This window comes from Leishmania martiniquensis, chromosome 27 (assembly GCF_017916325.1).
Source record: "Leishmania martiniquensis isolate LSCM1 chromosome 27, whole genome shotgun sequence".
NCBI lineage: Eukaryota > Euglenozoa > Kinetoplastea > Trypanosomatida > Trypanosomatidae > Leishmania > Leishmania martiniquensis.
This window is the reverse complement of record NC_090162.1, coordinates 121,517-143,333: the sequence shown is the minus strand read 5'-3', so window position 1 is coordinate 143,333 and position 21,817 is coordinate 121,517. Positions and strand designations below refer to the sequence as shown.

The 21,817-nt window shown below is 60.8% G+C and overlaps 7 protein-coding genes across 7 annotated transcripts; all 7 read right to left on the bottom strand.

The window, feature by feature from the left end:
• Nucleotides 1-686: 686 nt before the first annotated feature.
• Nucleotides 687-2,591, bottom strand: LSCM1_03390 (uncharacterized protein; the record flags this gene model as incomplete). The annotated part of the gene is made up of 1 exon (XM_067320933.1): nt 687-2,591. The coding sequence occupies one exon, from the start codon at nt 2,589-2,591 to the stop codon at nt 687-689; it is 1,905 nt and encodes a 634-aa protein (XP_067177543.1).
• A 983-nt stretch (nt 2,592-3,574) lies between these two features.
• Nucleotides 3,575-4,567, bottom strand: LSCM1_03389 (uncharacterized protein; the record flags this gene model as incomplete). Its single annotated transcript, XM_067320932.1, has 1 exon — nt 3,575-4,567. One exon carries the CDS (start codon nt 4,565-4,567, stop codon nt 3,575-3,577), a length of 993 nt encoding a protein of 330 aa, XP_067177542.1.
• Nucleotides 4,568-6,343: 1,776 nt separating this feature from the next.
• On the bottom strand, nt 6,344-8,014 carry LSCM1_03388 (uncharacterized protein; the record flags this gene model as incomplete). The annotated part of the gene is made up of 1 exon (XM_067320931.1): nt 6,344-8,014. One exon carries the CDS (start codon nt 8,012-8,014, stop codon nt 6,344-6,346), a length of 1,671 nt encoding a protein of 556 aa, XP_067177541.1.
• Nucleotides 8,015-9,455: 1,441 nt separating this feature from the next.
• On the bottom strand, nt 9,456-11,288 carry LSCM1_03387 (uncharacterized protein; the record flags this gene model as incomplete). The annotated part of the gene is made up of 1 exon (XM_067320930.1): nt 9,456-11,288. The coding sequence occupies one exon, from the start codon at nt 11,286-11,288 to the stop codon at nt 9,456-9,458; it is 1,833 nt and encodes a 610-aa protein (XP_067177540.1).
• Nucleotides 11,289-13,344: 2,056 nt separating this feature from the next.
• On the bottom strand, nt 13,345-14,334 carry LSCM1_03386 (uncharacterized protein; the record flags this gene model as incomplete). The annotated part of the gene is made up of 1 exon (XM_067320929.1): nt 13,345-14,334. One exon carries the CDS (start codon nt 14,332-14,334, stop codon nt 13,345-13,347), a length of 990 nt encoding a protein of 329 aa, XP_067177539.1.
• A 3,430-nt stretch (nt 14,335-17,764) lies between these two features.
• Nucleotides 17,765-18,187, bottom strand: LSCM1_03384 (uncharacterized protein; the record flags this gene model as incomplete). The annotated part of the gene is made up of 1 exon (XM_067320928.1): nt 17,765-18,187. The coding sequence occupies one exon, from the start codon at nt 18,185-18,187 to the stop codon at nt 17,765-17,767; it is 423 nt and encodes a 140-aa protein (XP_067177538.1).
• Nucleotides 18,188-19,122: 935 nt separating this feature from the next.
• Nucleotides 19,123-21,315, bottom strand: LSCM1_03383 (uncharacterized protein; the record flags this gene model as incomplete). The annotated part of the gene is made up of 1 exon (XM_067320927.1): nt 19,123-21,315. One exon carries the CDS (start codon nt 21,313-21,315, stop codon nt 19,123-19,125), a length of 2,193 nt encoding a protein of 730 aa, XP_067177537.1.
• Between the last annotated feature and the right edge of the window lie 502 nt (nt 21,316-21,817).

The window sequence follows — 21,817 nt, the reverse complement described above, 5'->3', positions numbered from 1 at the left end:
AAAAAAGTGGGTTGTGATGCCCACATGTTTCAGCCCACGCAAGACGCGCAGGAAGACGAGGGAGGAGGGGGTAGGGGACAGGGGTTCCGATGGAAAAGGCGACACGAAGAACTTTGAAGGCAAGAGATGGTGCGCCGCGCATCACCTGCGCATCAGACTTGAGGGGAGCGCCAACGACTCTGGAGAAGGCGATAGAGGGAGGGAGAGGGAGCCGGTGTCCTTTTGTTTTCGCTGTGGTGTGACGTGACGCTCTCCGCGTTTTCGTGTCATCTCTCATGGCCGCACGGCACGGGCATGCGCCACAGTATCATGACAAGGCAGCGAGCAGGAGAAGAATCGAGCAAAGAAAAAAGCCGGTGTGGGTCAAGTTTCGGATTACAACCTCCGCTGTCTCCCTCACCTCTCCACACATTTGGCCACGGGAGCACCCACCCCTTCCCTCTTTTGGCATCATCTGCGGTACATACACGCTAATGTGCCGACGGCGCCCGAGATGTAGGGGGCATTGCGAATCATGGAGGGCGTGAGCGCGGGGAGGGTCCAGAGAAGAGGTGCAAGCCATGCGATCGCAACGAGAGAGGAGACGCTGAGGAGCCGCCGCCGTCACCATTGCTTGGTAAGGGCGCAGCTGCCCACCCGCTCTTCGCACGAACGGCGGCGAAAGATGTGAGAACGGGGGTTCGGCGCTATGGTGACCAGCGTGGCGACCGTACGGTGTTGGTGTTCACCGAGGAGGGTGTGAATAACCGGTTGCTTGCCGACGATGCAGAGCAGAGGGACGACCCGTAGTGGGAGCTCGGCTCCGGTGAATCGGCATTGCGCGGGGTGAGAGGAAGTGCGGCGAAAACGTCCTCAGAGCGGGTGCTCGGACTGGCACCGCATGGGCTAGAGTACCCTTCCGTTCCGCCATCTCCGCTACCCAGCGGCGACGCCGAGCTGCCTGTATGCTGCGCCTCTACGACAATTCTCTGCGAGTGCATAAACCTGCGAGAGATGCGTTGAGCGTTCGCCAGCGCAGCAGAGAGAGACTCGATGCCCTCTGACTTCGAAGAAAGGAACGGGTTGAGAGACGCGGACGAGTACGCAAGATCCGGCACCGCCGACGAGGGCTGCATGCGGGGGGAGCGGCTGAGGTGCGCCATCGCCGGTGAGGCAACCCTTTTGCCATGTGCCGCACCTCCCGAAAACGGCAACCCCAAGGGGGCGCGCCTGCCTGCTTTGCCACTGCTGACGGCGCCGCTGCTGCTCAGCTGCCGACGCTTGTCTTCGCCGCGGCCGCTGCCGCTGACGTTTGCACTTTTTACGGCGCTCCTCTCCTTGGGTGGCTTCAACTTTCGGTTGGCCGCCGCTCGCTTCGCCTCTGCGCTCAGTGGAGACTGCATGTCTTCAATCAGCTGCAGACGGCGCTGGTTCTCGACACTGGAGTCCCTTTCCGCGGTGTCGAGGTCCATGAAGCACAGCTTGAGCGCTCTGCTGCTGTTGCTCACCGATGCGATGCCTCGGTAGTACTGCTCGCTAATGACGGGCAGGAGTCGCATGTAGTTGCTCAGCAGGTGTGCCAGTGGTGCGTATGTCTCGGCCGCTGCGCTCGCCGCCTTCAGCGGATGCGTCAGTGAAGGCGCATTGGTGGAGGCTGGCTCTGCTGGCGAGAAGATAGAGCCACATGTGTTCACCAAAGAGAGGTGCGCCGAATAGGCACGCGCCGCTGCCTCGCTATGCGCGTCACCCAGCGCTCTCTCCGAGCGCTCTGACGGCGCACCGTCACTGATAAAGTTCGTGGAAGTCTCCCCATGAGAGGCACCCAGGCTCAGCGGTGGCAGCGCCGTGTGGCCGCCCGTTGAGGAGGAGAGGGAAGTGTTCGCCATCCGGGTGACGTTCTTGCGCGGGTGTGTTTGCAGCGTGGCTGGGTGATGGTCCGCTGGCGGGCGTGTCGGCGACCGCTCGTTGGCGCCGTCGCGGTAATTGTCGAGCTTAAGGGCGATAAAGCGCCAGCACGGGTCCCAGCGGCTGTGCTCATCGTGTGTGATGGCGATGCCCAGCTTTATGTCGAGAAGCTCGTGCCCGAGGGCCTCGTATTCGCGCTTGTAGTCCATTACTACATCGAAGAGGGAGTGATATGTTAGTGGCTTGTACATGAGTGTCGGCTTGCGACTGAGGCCGAGAGCACCGTAGAGAGCCGGCGTGGAGTGGGTGCGGAGGACAAGGACGATGTGGCGGTAAAATTTGCCGTTTGCCTCCGACTTGAAGGAGAGCGGAATGCGATCGATGTCGCGCAGCGTTTGTGTGTAGTGCAGCGCTACAAAGGTCGCCTCGAGACAGCGGATAGGCAGAGCTTCGGACAGCACCTCCCTCGCCGTGGAGAGGATACTCTGCAGCGAGCGGTGCTTTTCTAAGGAGAAGAAGGTGCGGGGCAGGTGGTTGTAGCTGAGGATGCTAATCTGCTGCTGAATGAAGGGAATCTGCTCGGCGGAAGGGCGACCGCGAGGGATCGCCGTTTCGCTAGGCCGAGGAGGGTCTGGTAAGTCCTCTTGGTCGTAGAAGGGGTTCTGCTGGCTCAGCTGCTCCACAATGACGAGCAGCCGATCGGACATCGCCGCAGCATGCAAAGCCGCCTATTGGTGTGTATTCGTGTGTATTTGTGTGGGTGGTGGGGGTGGGAGTGGTGTGTAAGTGTGTGTGTGTGTGTGTCCGCTTCCCCAGGTATGCGCTACGGGGGTAGGCAAGGGTGGAGGGGGAAGGGGGAGGGAACACGTTAGAGCCCCGATGGGCTCACTGTCGCCCGCAGCTGGGGTTGGCCACACGAGCCGTCTCACTGAATTTCTTCGACGGGTCCCTGGCTCCGCTTTCGGCTGCGAAAGACGAAGGAGAGCATCAGAGCAGACTAAAAGGGATGTGAAGGGAGTGGAGGGGGTGGGGGGTGAGCATAAGTTTAGATTCACCCGCGGCGGTGTCCCGAGGCCAGAGCGGTAGAGAAGAAAGGGCCAGCTCCACATCCTCCAAGGGCGAATCTCATGAAGCAATATTCGCGGTTCGTTGTGCGACAGTGAGAAGCTCGTGAAAAACGTCACTAACCGTTGCTAACCCGCATCGACGCCAACTGCACGGATGCGTCCGCCTGGCATGACGACGAGCCGCCATTTGGGCCACTCTGAACATAACTTCTCTCGAGCATTCGCACGTGCTCGCTGACAGTCGCGCGACGGCGCCTCTTTTCTGCTTTTCGCTTGCGAGTTCGAGATGAGGCGCTGATTATCCCCGCTCTTTCCGCGGCTGCTGCATGCGCAGGCGCACAGGCCCTCGGAGCCCATCGGCAGCGCAAAATCGGGCCTTCTTTGATTGCCAGCCTCTGCAGGCAACCCTTGATAACAAAAGGTAGAGGGGACGAAAGAGAGAGCAGAGTCCGTGTCTCTCTCTCTTACTTTCCCCCGGTGTTAATCGTATTTGTTACGAAGCTCCGCAGCGCAGAGTAATACGCACGGCTGCGACCTCCTCTTCCTCCTCTGCGACGGTGAGGGCGCGAGGTCGTATGCGCGCGTCTGTTGGAGCAGGACTGTGGGCATGTGCACAGGCATGTCTACATGTACCACTCGAGGGTGTCGGCGTCGTGCTCCTTCTTGCGGTACCACTCATACTCACCGAACTGCCGATCAAATGTGCCCGACTGTAGAGAGAGGAGACGGAGGGTGAAGCGTGGCCCCATCTCCTGCAAGCGCACCGCCTCAAGGCTGTCAAAGATGTAGCGGTGAGTCCGGAGGAAGATGTAGTCGCGCTGGTTGTGGAACGTCGCGACAGCCCGCCCAGCGTAGTCGCGGGTGGCGGGGAAGAGGCACTCTAGCATGCGTGAGATGCGGCGTCCGAGTCTTGTATCGAAGTTCTTGAAGATGAGCTCAGGGTAGTGCTCCGTCCGCGGTGCCGGGTCCTCCAGCTGTGCGTAGCTAACAAAGTTTGAAACGCGAAAGGTTGCCGTTGGCCCCTCAGGGAGGTGCGAGACGATCAAATTGTACGGCTCTTTTATGCGGTCCGTAACGACAAGGAGATCTGTGAACTCGCGATTAACGCAGAACTGCGTGATCTCCGTCAGTGTGTAGGACTTGCGCGGCCGGTAAACGCTATTGGGCACTAACCACAGCAGCTCCTTGACGAGCTGCTTTGTGCGGAAGCACGGATGCTCGCCAGTGGTGATGAGGGTCTTTGGGTTCTTTCGCTCGCGGAAAAATGCGGCGAACTCGTCGTCAGCCTCGTCCTTTATGATCTCCGGGTCCTTCTCGTCGTCGATGATGGTGACATCGGTCCTGCGTTTGCGCTCCTTCGTCTTCGGAACCGCTTTCGTGGGCGCTTTCTCTTTGAGGCAGCGACGTTCGCCCTCTCGGGACTCGCGGCGGGCCCGCTTTGCGTCCTTCTTCTGCTTCAAGATCTCCGTAAAGAGCTGTGACTTTCGAATCGGCTGCCGCGTGTTGCGGTAGCGCTCCATCAACTCCGGGTCCACCTCCTGCGCCTTGCTCCCCAGCACGTACTGCTTCTTTGCGTACGGGCGCGTACTGCGCCTCGAGCGTGCCCCCTTACCCATTTTGTGACACCTCACGAGAGAGAGACAGTTGACTGCGTATTTAAAAAAAAAACGGGGGTGTGCAGCCGTTGGCGAGTGCGGGCGTGAACGCTGGTGTGTGCGTCTCTTCCCAGTGCGCTGATGTGAAGTATCCGCCCTTCTTTCCGTTGGCCACTTTCCGGCGATAGGCGCACGGCACTCAAGCCACGATGGCAATGCGGCAAAAGCAGAGGGTGGAGCAGCACGCACACTCCTCGCGTTGGGCCCTTTCCAAACGGCACACAGCCTTGCGCCACAGTAACCAGCAGCGTCGTCTCGCGCTGTACGACTCGCGACAGTGAAAGGGAAGACAAAGCTGGAGATGAGCGGGGGGCAGATGCGCTGCACTACCGTAAGGCATCGCAGGGGAGGACGCAACGATGTCTACGCGCGCGACGGGGACAGGCTACAAAAGAGGATACACCTCTCGCATGCGCACGAGCAGAAGGTAGGGAAGAAGGCAGAAGGTAGAGAGGCAAGAGAGGTGAATCGTCAGGGTAAGAAGAAAGAGAGGTGAGCACGCTAGCGGGGGCGGCACGAAAGCCTTGCGCGCTCTTCAGCATCGCCTCAAAACAGATCAGCTTCCCGCGACACCGGAGCACTCATGTGAACTCGGCCGCAGACTGACGCCACCTTTTTATCCGCCCTGCGTGACTGTGCTCGAAGAGCACGACACGGAGGGGGGCTCACCTCTCCTTAGCCCAGCCTCCAAGGCTTTTCCGGAGGACCCCACCTCTCACCGCAACACAGTACCTTCCAAAAGGGGACAGTCTTGAGTGGCATTGTTTGCATCACGTCCTTCGATTGTGCCCTCATCACTCTGAGACACCACCATTCAGTACAGCGTGGTGCCTCAGGGGTGCCGTGCCGCGCTCGGTGTATGTGGCGGGCTGGGGGACGGAGGGGAAAGCCAAGCCGCCCCCACCCCCCTCCCTCCCGTTTCCCTGCCGGGGCCGACCCGGCTCTGGTGGTGAGACAGGGTCCATCGCCTACAGTGTGGAGAGGTGAGAGCGATGTACCGCTGCTGGGGCCGGCTGCCCGGTCCTGCGTGGCGCTGCGTTGGAGAGGCGCGCGAGGGCGAGCACGTCTGGACCACTTGCATGATGGGCACCGTGCCGGCGGTACTCGCGCGCACCTCGCCTGGCTCTTACTCTGCCTACTGGTGGGGAGAGCCTGAGCCGGCGCACCAGGAACGCGACGCGTTGGCGGCTGGCATAATCGGAGCGGCTGTGTGGCGGCCTGCGACGCAGCGGTTGGCCGTGCTGGAGGCAGAGGCCGCGCTCGGACAACCGACTCGGCGCATGGCTGTGGCGCCTGTCTACGGCCGCCTCGCACCACCACACGAGATGGGCCTGTGTGGGCTGGCCGGAGGAGGCGGGAGGGAGTGCAGGTGGGGTGCGTGTGCCGGACGGCGGAGACCGGACAGGCTGTGGGGAAAGTTAACGCCTACCAAGGAAGGGGGTGGGGGTGTTCATGCTGTTATGCGCATCGGTGTGTCTCTCTCCCCACCCCCACCCCTGAGTCTACCGGCCTGTGTCTGCGGCAGTGGGCGTAGTAGCGCGGAGGCCTTGACGAAAGACGTGCGCAGGGATCGCACAAGCAGCCCCCGTCGTCGGCCCACTACGGCAGCAGCGGCGGCAAAGCGGCAGCAGGACCGCGTGTAAGGGGGGGGCGGGGCAATCGTCACGGCGCACTGCCCATCAGCAACCCCTTTGCGCCTCTTGGCAGTCGCCGAGCGTATGCCACGACGGCATCGCCTTAATCGCGCAAATGGTATTTACGGCCTCTGAACTCCGCGTGCTCCCGGAGCGCCGCCTTAAGAGCAGCCTCGTAATTCGCCGCGTCCCTGTATTCTCGCATCGACGGGTGGTTCTGTATCTCCGCCCGCGAGAGAGGAGCCGCCGCCAGCGCAGAGATGAGGGCCCGATTGAAAGCGGCCACAGCAGCATCGCCAGCTATCCTCAACGGGACTCTCTGTGTCAGCTGCAACGACGGCGAACGACCCACAGAATCACCGCCAGCGCCGCTGACGCCGCGCGACGGTCCCTCGTGTAGGCCCTGCCGCAGTTGTGCATTGGTGCGCTCTGTGACCAGACGGTCACGATCGCGCTGCAGGGCGTGAAAATACGGCACGTCACCGGCAAACCCGTTTGACACTCTGCTGCCGTGCACCACCACGAACGGGTTGAAGGTCGACGACAGGTGAATCACCCGCAGGTCAGCAGCAATGTTTTGCGCTTCGCTCACCGTGCAGCATTGTGTGAGGGGCACATCACACAGCGCAGGGCTCAGAAAAAGCTGTCGGACGAGCGTCTCTAGCGTCGCCGGAGTGAGTCCAGTGGGAGGCAGCGTCAGCACGCGCACGAGTCCCTCCTCCACACACTGGTCCCAAGAGTGGGCGGGGCAGAGAGCTGCAAAGGCAGCCTGCTCTGTCGCCGCGATATTGTGAAGTCTGCGAGAGCGAGGGCCAAGCACGAGATGGAGCTCCTTTCTTTGCAGCACGCTCGCGTGCACTCCAGTCCGCAGCTGTACGCTACAGCCGCCTGACATGGACGCGTGCACGTGACGCGCGACGCACGCCTCAGAGGTCCCCCAATTTCGGCAAACCTCCTCCACATCCGCAAAGAGGGAGTGGTAGTCGGCCCATTGTCGGTGCTTATCTAGCAAGCCTCGCCACTGCTGCCGCACCGGTGATGCAGCCGGAGCGCAAGTGGCGGCGGCTGTAGCATGCGGCGGCGGCAACAGCAGCTCGACGAGTCGGGCCACCGGTGTGGCCAAAAGTTGAAGCTGCAGCACATCCGAGACGGCGTATGATGCTTGCTTCACCTCGGCAATCCAAGCGACCGAGTCGACCGGCTCCCCGTCGGCTCGCGACAGCACCGATGGCATCGTCACAGCCCAAGCGTCACGGCTACGTTTCCGCGTTTGCTGCACATCGTAGAGTGTCGTCTGACCTTCCAGAGCTGTCTGTTTGAGCGGGTGAAGGCCCGGCAGTGCAGCCTCACGCCGAAGAATGCCGTTGGCAGCGGCAGCGTCTCGCGCTCGTTTCAGTATGGTTGCATTGTCGCCGTCCTCACAGAGAATCAGCTGGCGTACCACGTTGACTACTTTACTGAGAGACTCGTGCGCGGGCCACAAGAGATGATCTGCGTGGCGTAAGAAGCGCCGAATGCGCAAGTCAGCCCACAACACGCCTCGCGCCCAGTGCAGCTCCGCCAAGCGCTTTTCATGCGCCTGCCGCACCACATCATCTGCGTCCGCGATGTCCTTAATCTTAGCAAGCCTTTCTTCCTCGCTGTAGATGTGCAGGAAGCAGCGGCCACGACTGCCGCGCTCTACAATGATCTCCGCCGCTCCATTCAACACTTCGTCACGGAGCTCCTCTGGGAGGAGCAACGGAACCTGCGTGCAGGAAGAAATGAGGCCCATGAGGAGCACACCCAGATATATATATATATGTATCTGCGTGCGTGCGTGCGTATGTGTCTGCTTACGTCCAAATTTCGTAGGCGCTGCTCTACGCCTGTGGCTGGGAAGAGCAGCAGGCTACGGAATGTGAATTACACGTGAAGCACGCGCGTTTGGCAAGGCCCACCCGCGCACGAGCCCAAACATGCATAGGCTCCACCACCGACTGCACCTTACGCGTCAGCAGCGGGTGGGTCTCTCCAACAGGTGCCGCTCGCTGGCAAAAGTAGCCACGCTGTCTACAAGCTTCTGTGCGATGCAGCTGTCAGGTGTGGATTCGCGCTCCCTCGCTCGAGTCCGACCGTAATGCAGGCTTGTTCTTGGCTTGCGAGCAACTTTTTCTTCGCCGCGCAGCGTCACCGTCGATGCTGCCGCCCGTGCGCGGAGCCGAAAGCCATCGAAGACTCGCCGACGACAGGGCAGGAGAAAAGGGGAGGGCGAAGTGCGACGGAGCGAAGTGAAAGGAGGAGACGGGCACAGCAATCGCGGGGGGGGCAGGGTGATGCCCAAGGCGCCTGCGAGGAAGGCAAGGAGGAACGTGTGCACCACAGTCACGGCCCGCGCAGCGGAAAGATGTGCGCTCGCGAGTAGCGTAAATACACACGAACACCCGCACGCAGCAACACGGATGCGCGAAAGGGCCCAGCGCATGGCGGACAAGCTCGGTGCATACGAGGAGGTTAGCCTCTTCAAGTCTGCCAACAGCAGCCTTCAAGAGCGCCCCGAAAAAAAAGGGAAAGGTCCACACCGGGCATGCAGCATTGCTGAAGCCAACCCTCCTCGCCCCCTCTCCTGCTCTCGTTCGCTCTCTCGCGACGCCGAGTTTCGAAGGCGCATCGCTTTGCGCGTTTCCGTTTCCCTGTCGCCCTGCCTGACGCGCACGCGCACTGCGGGGAGAGAATACACACACAAACACATATGCCGACGCACCGCACGCCGTAAAATCTAAAGTGTCCTGTCGCCATCACACGCTGACGTACATGCGCGCTCATACCCACACACATGCACGCAGGATGTTGGAACCACATGGGCAGGCGTTCATCTATAGAACCGTCAACGGAAAGTCGGAGGGGGAAGGAAGAAGAGAGTGGAAAGAGGCACTCGCCGGCTCCCCTATCGAAGCTCAGAGCCTACACCGTGCAAAGACTCCCTCTCACACGCAGGGCTCCCCTGCTCCCCTACGTGGTACAGTGCAGGACCCGAGTAGGGAGGGGCCAGGCAGGACAGAGAGCGGCGAGAGGTGCAGAGAATACAAGAAATCAAGTCTAGAAGAAATGGCCCTCGCAAGCCGGCTTTCGCGCACGAGAACAGAACAGTGGACAACAGAACGCCCTCAAAGGAGCGCGTCTACCCAAGCGCAACGCACGCTCGCCCGCGTAGACCAGACGCGTGTGTCCGAGCGTCAACGGCGGCGTCCAATCGAGCTAGGCAGCACCAAGTTGGGATGCCGCCCTTGTCCTCGACCGCCGCCGCCACCACGCCGAGTCTCTGGCAGACCACCAGCCTGCATCATCATCTCGTCAAACTTCGAGGGACTGGGAAAGGCAGCCTCAAAGAAGACGGCCATGGGATCGTTGGGGTCTGCGCGCAGTGCGGAGCCGCGACGTCGGCGAGGCGGGGCACTGTTAGGCGCCCCTGCCGTCGCCACTGGTGGCTGCGGGGCACGCCCTCGCGAGTGGGGGCCAGCAGTGAGCAACGACACGTCCTCAGCACCTCTTCGGGGATGTGCCGATGCAGGACGGCCGCGGGGCTGCCGCGGGGCTGACGCACGGGTAGCACGAGGTGGTCGCCGCACCAATCGTTCAACGCTATAGGCATCCCTTAACGAATCATCGTCCCCCTCTGTGTCGATGTGTGAGATAGATCGCGTAGGGGCCGGCAGCGTGTGCTGGCGGCGAGGAAGCAGAATCGGCTGCTCCGCCTCGTCCTCAAAGAGAAGAGAGTCGCCCAACTCCGGCTCTGCGCTCAGAAGGGGTTTGCGGGACGAGGCCGCACACTTCGCGGACACCTTCTGCGTAGTCTTTGCAGATCGTACAAGCGATGTCTCGGCCCTCAGCGCTGGACTACGGCTCTTGACAGGGCGGCCCCGCTGGCGCTTGAGGCCCGCCGCCGTCTCCTTCCGATCCTCCTCCAGGCGAGAGGTGCCACCATCGGCATCGGAGTCCACATCGGACCAGTCTATGACCATCACGCTACACTTGCTCTTACTCTTGGCCTTCTTCGCGAGGAGCGTGGACACGATCTTCTCTAGACGAGCGCGCTTGCGGATAGCGTCGTCGTCGTCGCCGTAGTCCACCTCGTCCATCCCCGCGAGGGCGTCGGCGGAGACGATGGATATGGACCGATGCCGCTGATTGGTCGAAGGGCGCGCCCGACTCCGCTGTTTGGCCACAGTGTTCCGCGCCAGCTCCTTTAGCGCTGCTTGCACCTCCGGGTCGGGGTCCGCTTCGAGCTCCCGCAAGAGGCTCGAGTTGCGCTTCGACTTCTCCGGGGGTGCCCGCGGTGGGGACGGCGTCTCTGAGGGGTGTCGGCGTACCGTAGCTGCCATCAAAACCTCTTTCGCGTGCTGGAGGGCGTTGATCTTCTCTGTCGCTTCTGAGACGCGGCGCTCCGCCCTCTTCGCCCTCTCCTGCTCAGCTCGCAGCTGCTCCTGCATGCGGCGCTGCTCAGCTTCCTCCTTATCCAGCTCCGTCTTGGCGCGCAGCACGTACTCCTCCACGAAGCTGTCATCGTAAAAACTTCGATGCAACTGCGCTTCCTTGCGCCGCGCCGCCAGGCGCTGGCGACTAGTGGAGCGGCCACGCACTGGCACCGGAGAGTTGCGCATAGGGTCCCTGCGGTCAAAGACACCGCGCACCGTGGCGGCCGCGGCCTGGAGCGCAGGCGCAGCGCCGCTGTCCTCCTCCTCCGGAGCCGGAAATGAGGAGTGAGGCTTCAAGATGGAGACCGGCGGCGGGGAGCCGTCACGGACGGGGGAGACGGGTGCCGAAGCGGAGTACGCAGCGTTATAGTTCGGCCGCTCCTCTCTCAAGCTCTGGTCACCGGCAAAGGTCACGCTACGACGGCGCGGGTAGTACGGCAGCGGGGACATGAGCGGCGAGTCGTCGCCAAGTGTGCACTTGGAGCCCACGCGAGAATAGGAGCGTTGGTTAGCCGGCAGCATGCCGAGCTGCCGGCGTGGGACTGGCGAGCCCTGACGCGACGAGGGGCGGCGTGAAGAAGTTACATCTGTCATGATTTCCTGTATAGCAAGCATAGGCGGGTTGCGCAACAGTGGAAGAAGCGCGAACGCAAGTTACGGAGCCCCCACTCCGGAAGCCCCTCCCGAAAAAAGGGGGGCAAAGGAGCAGCTATCGGTGATGTCTCCCTCCCTCCCTCTCCAGCGGCACCAGAGATGTAGACGAGAGAAGAGGTGTGTTTGAAATGCAGGGTGCCGGACACGCGCAGTGAGTAAAGAACAGGCGGAGGGAGGACGGCTGCACGGGTGCTAGGGAGGCAGCGAGATCTATGGTGGACGGGGAGGAAAAGAAAAAGGGGCGCACACGCAATGAGCACGAGCCGAAAGAGAAAATTCGATCACAGCAGTCGGGACCGCGCTACCAGGCCTGCGCGCACACCGCTTCGGCACGCCAGGAGGTGTTCTGCACTGTGCAAAGGCAGATATCGCGACGGTATAATGAATGTCCCTGCCACAGTCACTTCAGCACACCACCGTCGTGCACCCCTCTCAAGTTTGGGTGTCGGCGAGGCGTATAAATCTGTATTCGTGGCGGTGCGTGTGTGTGCGTTTTTTTACGGGGAAAGAGGAGACGACGTTGCTTTGAAAGCGGCAGGTGGTGAAATCTAAACAATGCCGCGCTTCAGCTCAAATGTTTGTGCACGTGTATGTGGGCACGGGGCCGCCTTTGTGAGCCTGCACGAATGTGCTCAAGGGCGGCTGTGTCGCTGTCGAGCCCCGAATGAAGTGAGTCCATCATGTGTCATGCAAGGAGAAGGAAGTGGAATGGAGACAACGCAAGAAGCGGCAAGGGGGAGAAGAGGGAGGCACGTCAAGGCCACTTTGGTATTACTTCCCTCCCGCTATCCATATGAAACACCTGAAGAGGTCGCCGGTACCGAGTCGGGAGGAATGGGAGGGGGGGCCGGTCTAACCACCACCGGTGTTTCGCGTTGAGTCCTCTCTTTCTACACCCGCTAGTGCCTCCGAACGCAGATGCCGTACCCTCAGCGACGTTCTGTTGATGCCTCTGCTGCTTTTGTCCTCTTGGGTGCGTCCGCGCACTGATATCGGCAGCTTTCTCAGTCCTCCTCCAGGTCATGAAGGCATTGTTGATGAATAAGGCGGTCCTCCTCTCTCCTCCCTCCATCGCTCACGCACACGCACACGCACACTTCTCCTTACATGAGCGCCTTCCTCTGCCTGGCGTGTAGCCCGCCTCCCCGCGAGTGAAGCATTTTCTTCTCGCGCCCGTGAGGTGAGCCTCACATATTGTAAGAGCGAAGGGGGTGGAAGAGAGAGGGAGGCAAGGCAAGGGCACCGTTGCTCGAGCGCATCAATGGCGTCATTGATGGGGTGAACGCGCGCCACTGCCACACCGCGACAGAAATGCAGATGCGCCTAAAGGAAGAGAGGAAGGGCACAGTCAAGACGGGGACGAGAGGGGGAAGAGGAGGATGACTGTAGGCGCTAACTTCGGCGCGGTCGAAACGCGAACACAGATGCGCCGACCGGCACGACAACAAAGCTCATCACACTTCCCCACGCGATAGGCGTGAGAGGGAAAAAATGTCGTTTGTTTTTCTTGTCTCGGTGGTAAAAATCGTTAAGGAGCTGAGAAACCTAAAGCGGTGAACCCATCAGGGGAAGGGGGAGACACACGCACGCATGCGCCACTGTGCAGACCGCGATGACGCACGAAGACAGCGACGTCAGGGAAACAGTGATGGGAATAATGGCATAAAAGAGACCCGGGAAGGGGCAGACGGAAGGGAAGATGAGTTCTTCAACGAATACAATGGTGCACGCACAGGCGAAGACACCCGTCGTGCTCGGCCGACTCTCTGACCGAGTGGCACTCCGAAGGGCGCAGAGGTGCAACAGGGCCATCGCGTCTCCCTGAATTCACACTGGGACTGGGTAGCCCTGATAAACCGCTCTGTTGGTCTGCGCGCAGCATCGCTTGCACTTCAATGCCCCTCGGCCAGCGCCACCAGCGTCATTACCATAGGCAGCACTACATTGCAATTCTCGGGGTGATAGGAACGAAAGAGAGCATGTCACGTACTGTCCTCTACATGACCCCAGCCGGCAGTTCACTTGGGTATGGGTAGGAAAGCTGTGTCCCCTTGCGCATGACGCTGATGGCGGCGCACTCGTTCGCACGCTTGCAGGCCTCCAGCAGGTTGGAGCCACGGCTCATGAAATACACCATTGAGCCGATGAAGCAGTCGCCCGCGCCGGTCGTGTCCACCGCCTTGACGCGCTTCCCCGCGACGTGAACCGGAGCAGCGCCGTTTTCAGAAAGAGCGAAGCCGGCAGCACCGAGAGTGATGACAACGTCCCGCACCCCAAGCCTTTGCAGCGCCTCGATAGCGCGAAAGGCAGACGCCGTGTCTGTGACCTTCACACCAGTGATGAGCGCCGCTTCCACTTCGTTTGGGCAGAGGAGGGACACGTACCGGAGAAACGGCTTCATCTGAGTCACCTCGCTTGGCTTTGGGGCGGGAGCGGTGTTGAACACGGTGTACACACCGCGGACATGCGCTTCCTTGATTGTGTCGAGCGTGGTGGCAAGGGGAACTTCATTTTGGGCGATGAGGAACTTGAGCCCCGGGTGGATGATCCTATCGTAGTTGCCCGTTTGCGCGCGCAGAAGCTCCGGCGTGAAGTACTTTGTGGCGTTGGGGCAAATGACGATTTTGTTGTTGGACGACTCGGCATCCACCAGAATCATCGCAAGTCCGGTGGCGCTTCTGCCGGTGCGCAGCACGTACGTGGTGTCAACACCGTTCTTCTCCAGCTCCTTGATGTAGTCACTGCCGTCGCCGTCTGTTCCCACCATGCTAACCATGGCAACCTTCGCCCCCAGGCGGCCTGCCGCCACGGCCTGGTTGGCACCCTTACCGCCAAACCCCTTGTGGAACGACTCCGAGTGCATGGTTTCGCCGACCTGAGGCATGTGGTCCACGTAGCAGACGTAGTCGAGAAAACACGAGCCAACCACCAAAATGGCCGGGCAGTACGCGCCCCCGTGGGATTGAACGTTCTGCACGCGGTGCATAATGGATTCTCGGCTAAGGTGAACCGTTCGACAGGGAAAAGGGCGTAAGAATACGCAAGTAGGTGAACTGTGCCGTAGAGAAGAGCTAGGTGGTGGGAGAGCTACCCCTCGCGCGCGTACCGATGCGTGTCCGTGTCCGTGTGTGTGTGTGTATGTGTGGTCGTGGTGGTGGTGATAATGTGTGGGTGAATGTATGTGTGAGTGAGGAAGGGGAGGGGGGCAGCGGTGGGCGGCAGCCAGGAAATGAGAGCAACTGTGAGCAGCAATTCATGAAACGGAAAGTTGGGTGGTCCGCGCGAGACGGTGTGCGGTACGCTTGTGCAGCCCCCACAGAGCTGCCACATCAGCATCAAGCGATGAGCAGGCCCAGATCGAAGATGGGCACATCTGCATGCAAATGATCGCTTCTCTGTGGACATACGCACACGCGCACACACATCAAAATGTTTCAGAGATCTTCTCGCATGTTGCCTACGTCTCCTTCTCAGGTGTGAGTAGTCCACAAGAAAAGGGAGGCCACACGAGGGCGGACCTTCATCGCTATCGCCCCCGCCCCCGCTTCCTCCTCTTCGGCCCATTGCATTCCCCCGTTTCGCGCTCACCCTCCAAGGCGCCATCTCCTCATTTCTCTGCAGCCTTCTCGGTCCGCGTCTCCTTTGTGCATCCTTGCAAGCACGCGTGGGCAAGACGCAGGCACACACAAAGAGTAGCCTGCTAATTAGAGACAGTCCACTCCACGCGTTTCACTCGCACGTCGGAGAACCGGCGACAGACCGCAGCAACATGCTGCAGATGCCGGTAGGGCCCGCTCGGATGAAGCGAAAGCGTTGAAAAGAAGCTGAGAGGAAGTGGGAAAGGGGGCTGAAGGGAGGGGAGAGGGGGCATCCGTTACCCCGCAACACAATTCGTAACGAGCCGGCAACATGACTGCGCATCGCAATGGCTGAAGGAGCAAGCGCAGTAGTTCACACCTCGACGAGCACTTCTCTGAACATGTAGGCGGGGGGCAACACTCGCAGCCATCACCACGCCGAAATTTACGCCAAACGCAAGTGGAGTGAGGTACGCTGCACCGCTCGTACTCGAGTTCCTGCGTCGTAGCGCAGAGACAGCCGGGCTTCCAGAGGGCACCATGTACTCGACCATACAACGCGCAAGCAGCAGCAGCTCCAAGGCCAGCAGAGGCAGACGTCTATCGCATGCGCGCATCAAGGGTGCGTGGCAGCGATCAGAATGGGCGGGCAGCGCGGCCGAGAAGAATCAACACCACAACGGAGGCGAAAAACAGCGGGTGCCGTGCGAGAAAGGCAATGAGACAGAAGAAAAGAGTCCCCAAAACGACTGTCCACGCGGAAAGGATGAGGAGTGCCACAAGCGGACTGCGGCCGTGGGAGCGGACACCGAAGATGTTCTGTGTGAAGTCGCTGCTGGGCCGCTGAAACTGAGAGGAGGCGTTGCCGAAGTGGTGGCGGCCGTCCTTGCCGGCATGGCGCGCGCGGTAAAACTCGTCACCGGCTTGATTGGTGCTCGCGTTCGGGTCCGTGCTACTCATGCGGCGAACGGTGAAGCGCGTGCCACGAGGGTCGGTATACGTCGTCTCCTCCATGCGGTACCCGTGCTCGTTGACAAACACGTTTGTCGTGCTACTCTCGCTGCGGAAGAAGGGTCGGAACGCCTGATCCGCGCCGGGAAAACTGCGGCCAACGTGGCTGCCCACTCCATTTCCTTTAATGCCGCCGAGCCGCATCTCGTCCTCCAGGTTACGGAAAATTTGGTCGACACGCATCCCACCAAAGAGTTCACGGAAAAGATTGTCGGCTTCCTCCTTGGACATCTGATGATACTGGTGGTTGCCGCGACCCATGTCACCTGGAAAGCTAGAGGAGTAGCCGCTAGCGTGAGCGCTGCTGCCACCGCTGTGGTGTGACCCACCTCCCATGCCCCTGTACATGGCCCGCTGCGCGTCATACTCGCGACGCTTTTCGCGGTTTCCTACGACACTGTAGGCGGCCGAGATCGACTTGAACTTCTCCTCCGCACCCGGCTGGTGGTTGCGGTCTGGGTGGTACTCAAGAGCTAGCTTCTTATACGCGCCCTTGATTTCATCTGGCGTCGCATCCGGCCTCACCCCCAAAATCGCATAGAAATCCTGCTGCCCGGCACTGTCACTCTGCCAGCGGCGGCTACCTTGCTTGCATCCGTAGCAGGGAGAGCGTTGAGTGGGCACGGTCGACAGCCGGCGAAGAGACGGCGCTGATGGGGACGGTGAAGTGCGCGTGTTCGCCATAAAGCGAGCCGAAGATGCAGCAACGACACCCCCGGCGGCACGATGGGCCCATCGCGAGTGGCCCAGAAGTCGTCGCATGGCGGTGGCGTGTCGTTTGTCACTGATGCTGATCTGTCTCGTCGCCCAGCGAATCACTCCTACGCACGTGAGTGGAAAAAAATGAGGTGATGCCGCTTCTAGAGTCTAGCGCAGGCCTGAGAGAAATTGTGATGGACGAGTTGAATGCGGGGCTACCAGAGGTGGGGGCTAGGAGGCACTTGCGCAGGAGCGTGCGCGCACTCTTCAGAGAGGAAGTGTCGCGCGAGTGGGCAGCGCGCCGCACAAAGGAAGCACCTGAGCGTCCTGCACAGCCGTTTCGGGGCTCGCCACCGAAAAGACTCCGAGAAGGTATCGATAGCATCGCCGACACATCGGCACCGCAGCGACCATCAAGGGAGAAAAATGAGGAAGCGCAGGTACAGGAGCAGAAGTGATGAGGCAGCCAAGCACGTGTGGGCGGAGACGGTCACGTCGAGGCGGGGCGCGATAAGACGCACTTCCACGGACAAGCGACGAGACGCGCGCGCAGGTGGCCGTGTGTGCTACTTTTACGCGCTTCCGCTCATCGAGGCATCGAATAAGAGAGACGGCAGCGACGTTGTCCTGCCTATGCCCTTGGTGCGCAGACGCCTTCGCCGCCTACCGCTAAAAGGGATAGAGTTGACTTCGCTGCACAGGCACAGTCTTGCAAAGGGCCGTCCCCGCCCCTGCGCTGCTGCCGTACGTCGCTTGTGCGAGTCTGCGCGAGGGGCATTTCTCTATGCGTCGCGATCTGCCGCTACAGCGAACTCGTCATGAACAAGAAAAAACCCTTCAATCCTTCTGGCACGCCGCGTCCGCGGCCGATGACGTAGAGTAGAAAGGACGGAGAGATGAACAGGGGGCGGAAAGACACACGCGCCGTAATGGTCGCATTCTCACAGGAGAAAAGACGCAGGTGCGTGCGAAGCAGGAGCGCGCCCAGCCTCAAGTGCAGTCAGCGAAATAATCAAGCAGAAGAGGCACCTCATGAACAGATGGACGCCGGCAACCATCATAGGAAACGTTCTTCAACCATAGTTGAGGATCGTGGTGAGAAGCCGAAAAAAGGGGGGCATTCCACCGTTACATGCTCTTGCTGGATGCAGCCAAGAACTGTTGGCAGCGCGCTTCTGTCTCGACAGCGCGTCTCTGTAGTCGATCGATGGAGTCTCTGCGGGTCGCGGCTGCGCGTATGGACGTCTCCTCTACTAGGATGGCGAAGTTGCGCTGCTTCTCTTCGATCATCTTAATAGAGCTCTTGGCCTTTAGCTGCCACATATCCACGCCTTGCTGAAATTGTTCCACCATGCAGATGAGCTTGTCGAACTCGGACTGGATATCCCGCTGGTCCTCTGTCAGTGAGTCGCGGACACCAACCAACAGCAACGTCAGCTCTCGCTCCACCTCCGCATTGAGGCGCTGCGTGTTGGCGCTGAGTTGCTCCTTCTGTTGCCGCTCTACTTCACCCCAGGCGGCCTCAAACTGCGCTGTGGTCGTGCTGTTCATGTGCTGGCCCCTTGCCCGCTACCTCCAACCGCTCAGGGCACCGCTCTTCAAGCACGAAAAAAAAGCGGGTGAGAGAGACGGGGGCAGGTTTGGGGTACGGCACAGGTGAGCCTTGTTCCTAGTGGCGCGTGCGTGTGCGTTCTATTGGCTAATTCTGGTTGGCACACAGCCTCAGTGCCTATGGGGAGGTTCGGTGGGGGTGGACTGGTAGCCGCGTTCAGCAGGACGCACACCCGGAGGGCGTACCCAACATGCAGTGGAGGAAAGCCGAGACGGGGAAGAGACACGAGTGAGAGAAAAAAAGGCCGGCGCGACGAACAGAAGGGTGACGCATCGCTGTGCCACAGGAAGAGCGCAATGCAGACGGGCACGCCTGCTACCGCACGGCGACGGAGCAACGTGCGCCCGTCTGAAGGGCTAAGTTACTGGCCAGCTTGCCAGGCTGAGGGCAACGACTGCGAGAGGTATCCACGAGGACGGTGGCATAGGAAGGGACACAAACCGTTTGCGCACCACAGGAGCGCTCGTCGTCAGGCGCAGAAGCGACCAGAGGAGTGGCGACTCTGACGGCGATGTTTTCTTATTCTGTTCGTATCCGCTCTGCCGCCGTGCGGCGCGACGGGGCTATCGCGGTGTGAAGGCGCAATGCTGAGCAGCAAAGGTGAAGTGGGAGGAGAGAGGCAGCACCAAAAGCGGAGGAATGTCAGCACCCACAAGCAGCGGCAGCAGAGGTTGAGGGAGAAGCGCGGGTGGCAGCAGAGTTGTGCAACGCAAAGAGGCTGCATAGACGCCGAATAGCCCACCCCGAGGGCAGAACGGCGTCTCGCCAGCCTTCGGCGCACCGCGCCGCATATGTGCTATCGGAGTGGCCCCGTCGCCCATTGATCACGCGCAGGCTGCTCACGTAAGCGACCGGGAACTCATCCGGCTCTTCCTCAGAGAGCGCCTCCCTTTTCAGTTCCATAGTCTCCCGTTTCTCGACGACGCTGCGGTAGCTGAGTAACCCGGGGCAAGTGAAAGGCGTGGCGCGACGACGAAACCTGTGACACAAACAGCTGCTCGCGCTCGTGCGCGGTTGTGCTGCCCGCTGCGAACGCCGGTAGCCCGCTGGCTTCGCCATCGGCCCCGTTCATCCGCTGCTCCGCATCCTCTCGGGGTACCCTAAAGCGACGCTCTGAGCGCGCCGACTTCGCTGGCGCAAGCGAGTCTCTGGAGATCATGAGGTCATCGACCGAAGCAGCACTGGCTACGCGTGATGCAGCCGCCTCACGCACGCGGTGGCTCAGTCGTCGCAGGAAGTCGTTGAGGGCATCGTCCTGGGAGCTTGTCGGGGACTTCCGCCCTGTCGGGCCGTCGATGTGCCGCAGTGTCCATTGCGAGTACACCGCTGCAAAGCTGGCCACGGACAGCTGCACTTTCTCCGCCCGCTTGTGCGCAGAGCCCGTGACAGCCGTGGCTCTGCCGAGCAACGTTGCGCTTAATTCAGCGTCGTTGCTGCGCGTCGATGCTGAGGTGGGATTGATCCCGCTGGAATCGTGCTCCTCCAGCGGCGCGCCGGAGAGGGAGAAAGAGCTCCAGTCGGAGCCGACGGCGATGGAGCCGACGCCGTCGACCGTCGTCGAATGCTGCAGGACAAACTCGACCAACGCCTCCACGCTGCCGTCGCGCAGGGCATACACGAGCAGCACAGGCAGCGCGAGACTCTGGAGGAGGCCAGTAACCACTATCAGCAGCCGATTCTTAAAAAAGGTCGCCGTGATGTGCTCGTAGAAAGCGTCCGCCGAGTGGAACCACTGAGCCGCGTCGTAGTGGATGCTGTCAAGAAGCCGCTCCAGGTCGTTCACGTACACGTACTCCCGCTCTCGCGGATCTACCTCTGGCACGCATGCATACAGCATCAAGGCGAGTGTGAGCCACCAAACGAGTGTGAGACCGCCAATGGAGGCGCCAATGAGGAGGGCGGGGTTGACGAAGGATAGGACGGCAGTCACGAGCACGCACGTGCTACAGACCCGCCGCAGAAGCCGAGATACGCTGTTCGACACCCGTAGCCGATCCACCATGCGCTCGGCCACCTCCGCTCCGGCACGGAGGCGGCACGCATGCAGGTGCTCCACCTCGTTGTACAGCCTAAAGCGCCACTGGGCCTCCGTCGTCCACATGCGCTGGGAGAGAGCCCAATAGTTGACTTTGACCTGGGCCGCGTTCTTGACGAGCACCTTGAGCGTCGCGTACACGCAAAAGAAAAGATAGCCCACGCCGTAGAGGGCGGCGTAGGTGACCATTGTCGTGCGGACGGCCCAGACGCACTTGTGCCGGGACTCGACGGTGCGAAAGGCGTCGAGCATCGAGTCGATCAACGTCATGATGAGGCTTGAGCTAACGTACTGCAGTGCGGTGCCCTGCAGCGCATCCGCCTCATGTAGCGCAATCACGTAGTTCTCCAACTGCATCAGGCCTTGAACGGCACGTAAGGGATCGAGCGGCTCACCAGGGGCGCCGAATTTGATACTACCGCTGCGACCGACCGCCGCGCACATGGTCTCTAGAAACTCGCCCCATCCCGCGGTACTGAGCGCGATTGCGTCGCCGCCGCACAGGCCAATGAACTCGTGCCCGTCTCGCCCGTCCAGACCGCGCCGCAAGTGGTAGCGCCAGCGATGCAGCGGGGTAAGGAACCCGGTGTCAACGCCGGCCTCGCGGGCGACCTCCTCGACCTCGTACTGCAGGTAGTAGGTCTCCACAAAGCGCGCCAGCTCGTACACGCACGCACCGACAGTGGTGCAAAGAAAAATGAGCCCCCACAGGTGTCCCCAGAAGGAGCTGTGAAAGATGTACGGGGCATGCAGCCCTCCCACCAGGGGATGCGCAGCACACTCCGACTCCGCGCAGCTCAGCGCTGTTGCCCAGTCGAACCGCATCGAGAAGATGACCGCCACAAGGAAGAGCACGAAGGTGTTGAGAAAATTTACCGCCGAGGCGACGGTGGCACCCCAATAGCCTTTGTTGTACCAATAGGTGTAGAGCGTCTGTGTAAAGAAGCGCATGTCCTCTATTTTGCCGCTGCCGGCAAAGCGAAGGGTAAATCGCGGGGCGCGCAGAATGGAGGCCCGTAGATGCCACGCCATAATGGTCAGCGAGAAGGGGCCCTAACGCAAAATATGTATGAGTGCGTGTGCTGGCGGAAGACCGCACGGAAAAGGGAGGATAGCGAGTAGCGGCGCTAGCGCACCCCTTACGTGTCGAGTGAAGCCTTCGCCGAGAGTGCTCGGCGTCGAAGCAAAAGTCCGCACGCAAATCGAAAAATCACCGACGGCGCGCTGGCGTCGAGGAGGGTGACTAACGTGCACACAAGCTCGAGGTGAGAGCAGAGAAGCAGATGTAACTCAAGAAAAGCCGAAGCGGTTCACTTGGAAAGAGCAGGAAGACCTCGAAAAAAAAAACAGCCGTTCGCTGGTCGCCCCAGACGGCCATTCCTCAGGAAGTAAGGGAAGGGCGGGAGCACCGCATACGCGCCGTTTTAGTGCCGGCGAGAGGAAAAGGAAGGCGTACAGGTGGAGGAAAACGACGAGATGGCGGACGTATTATCGACGGGGAGAAGGGCGTGGGCGAGGCAGATGAGGAGGGAGC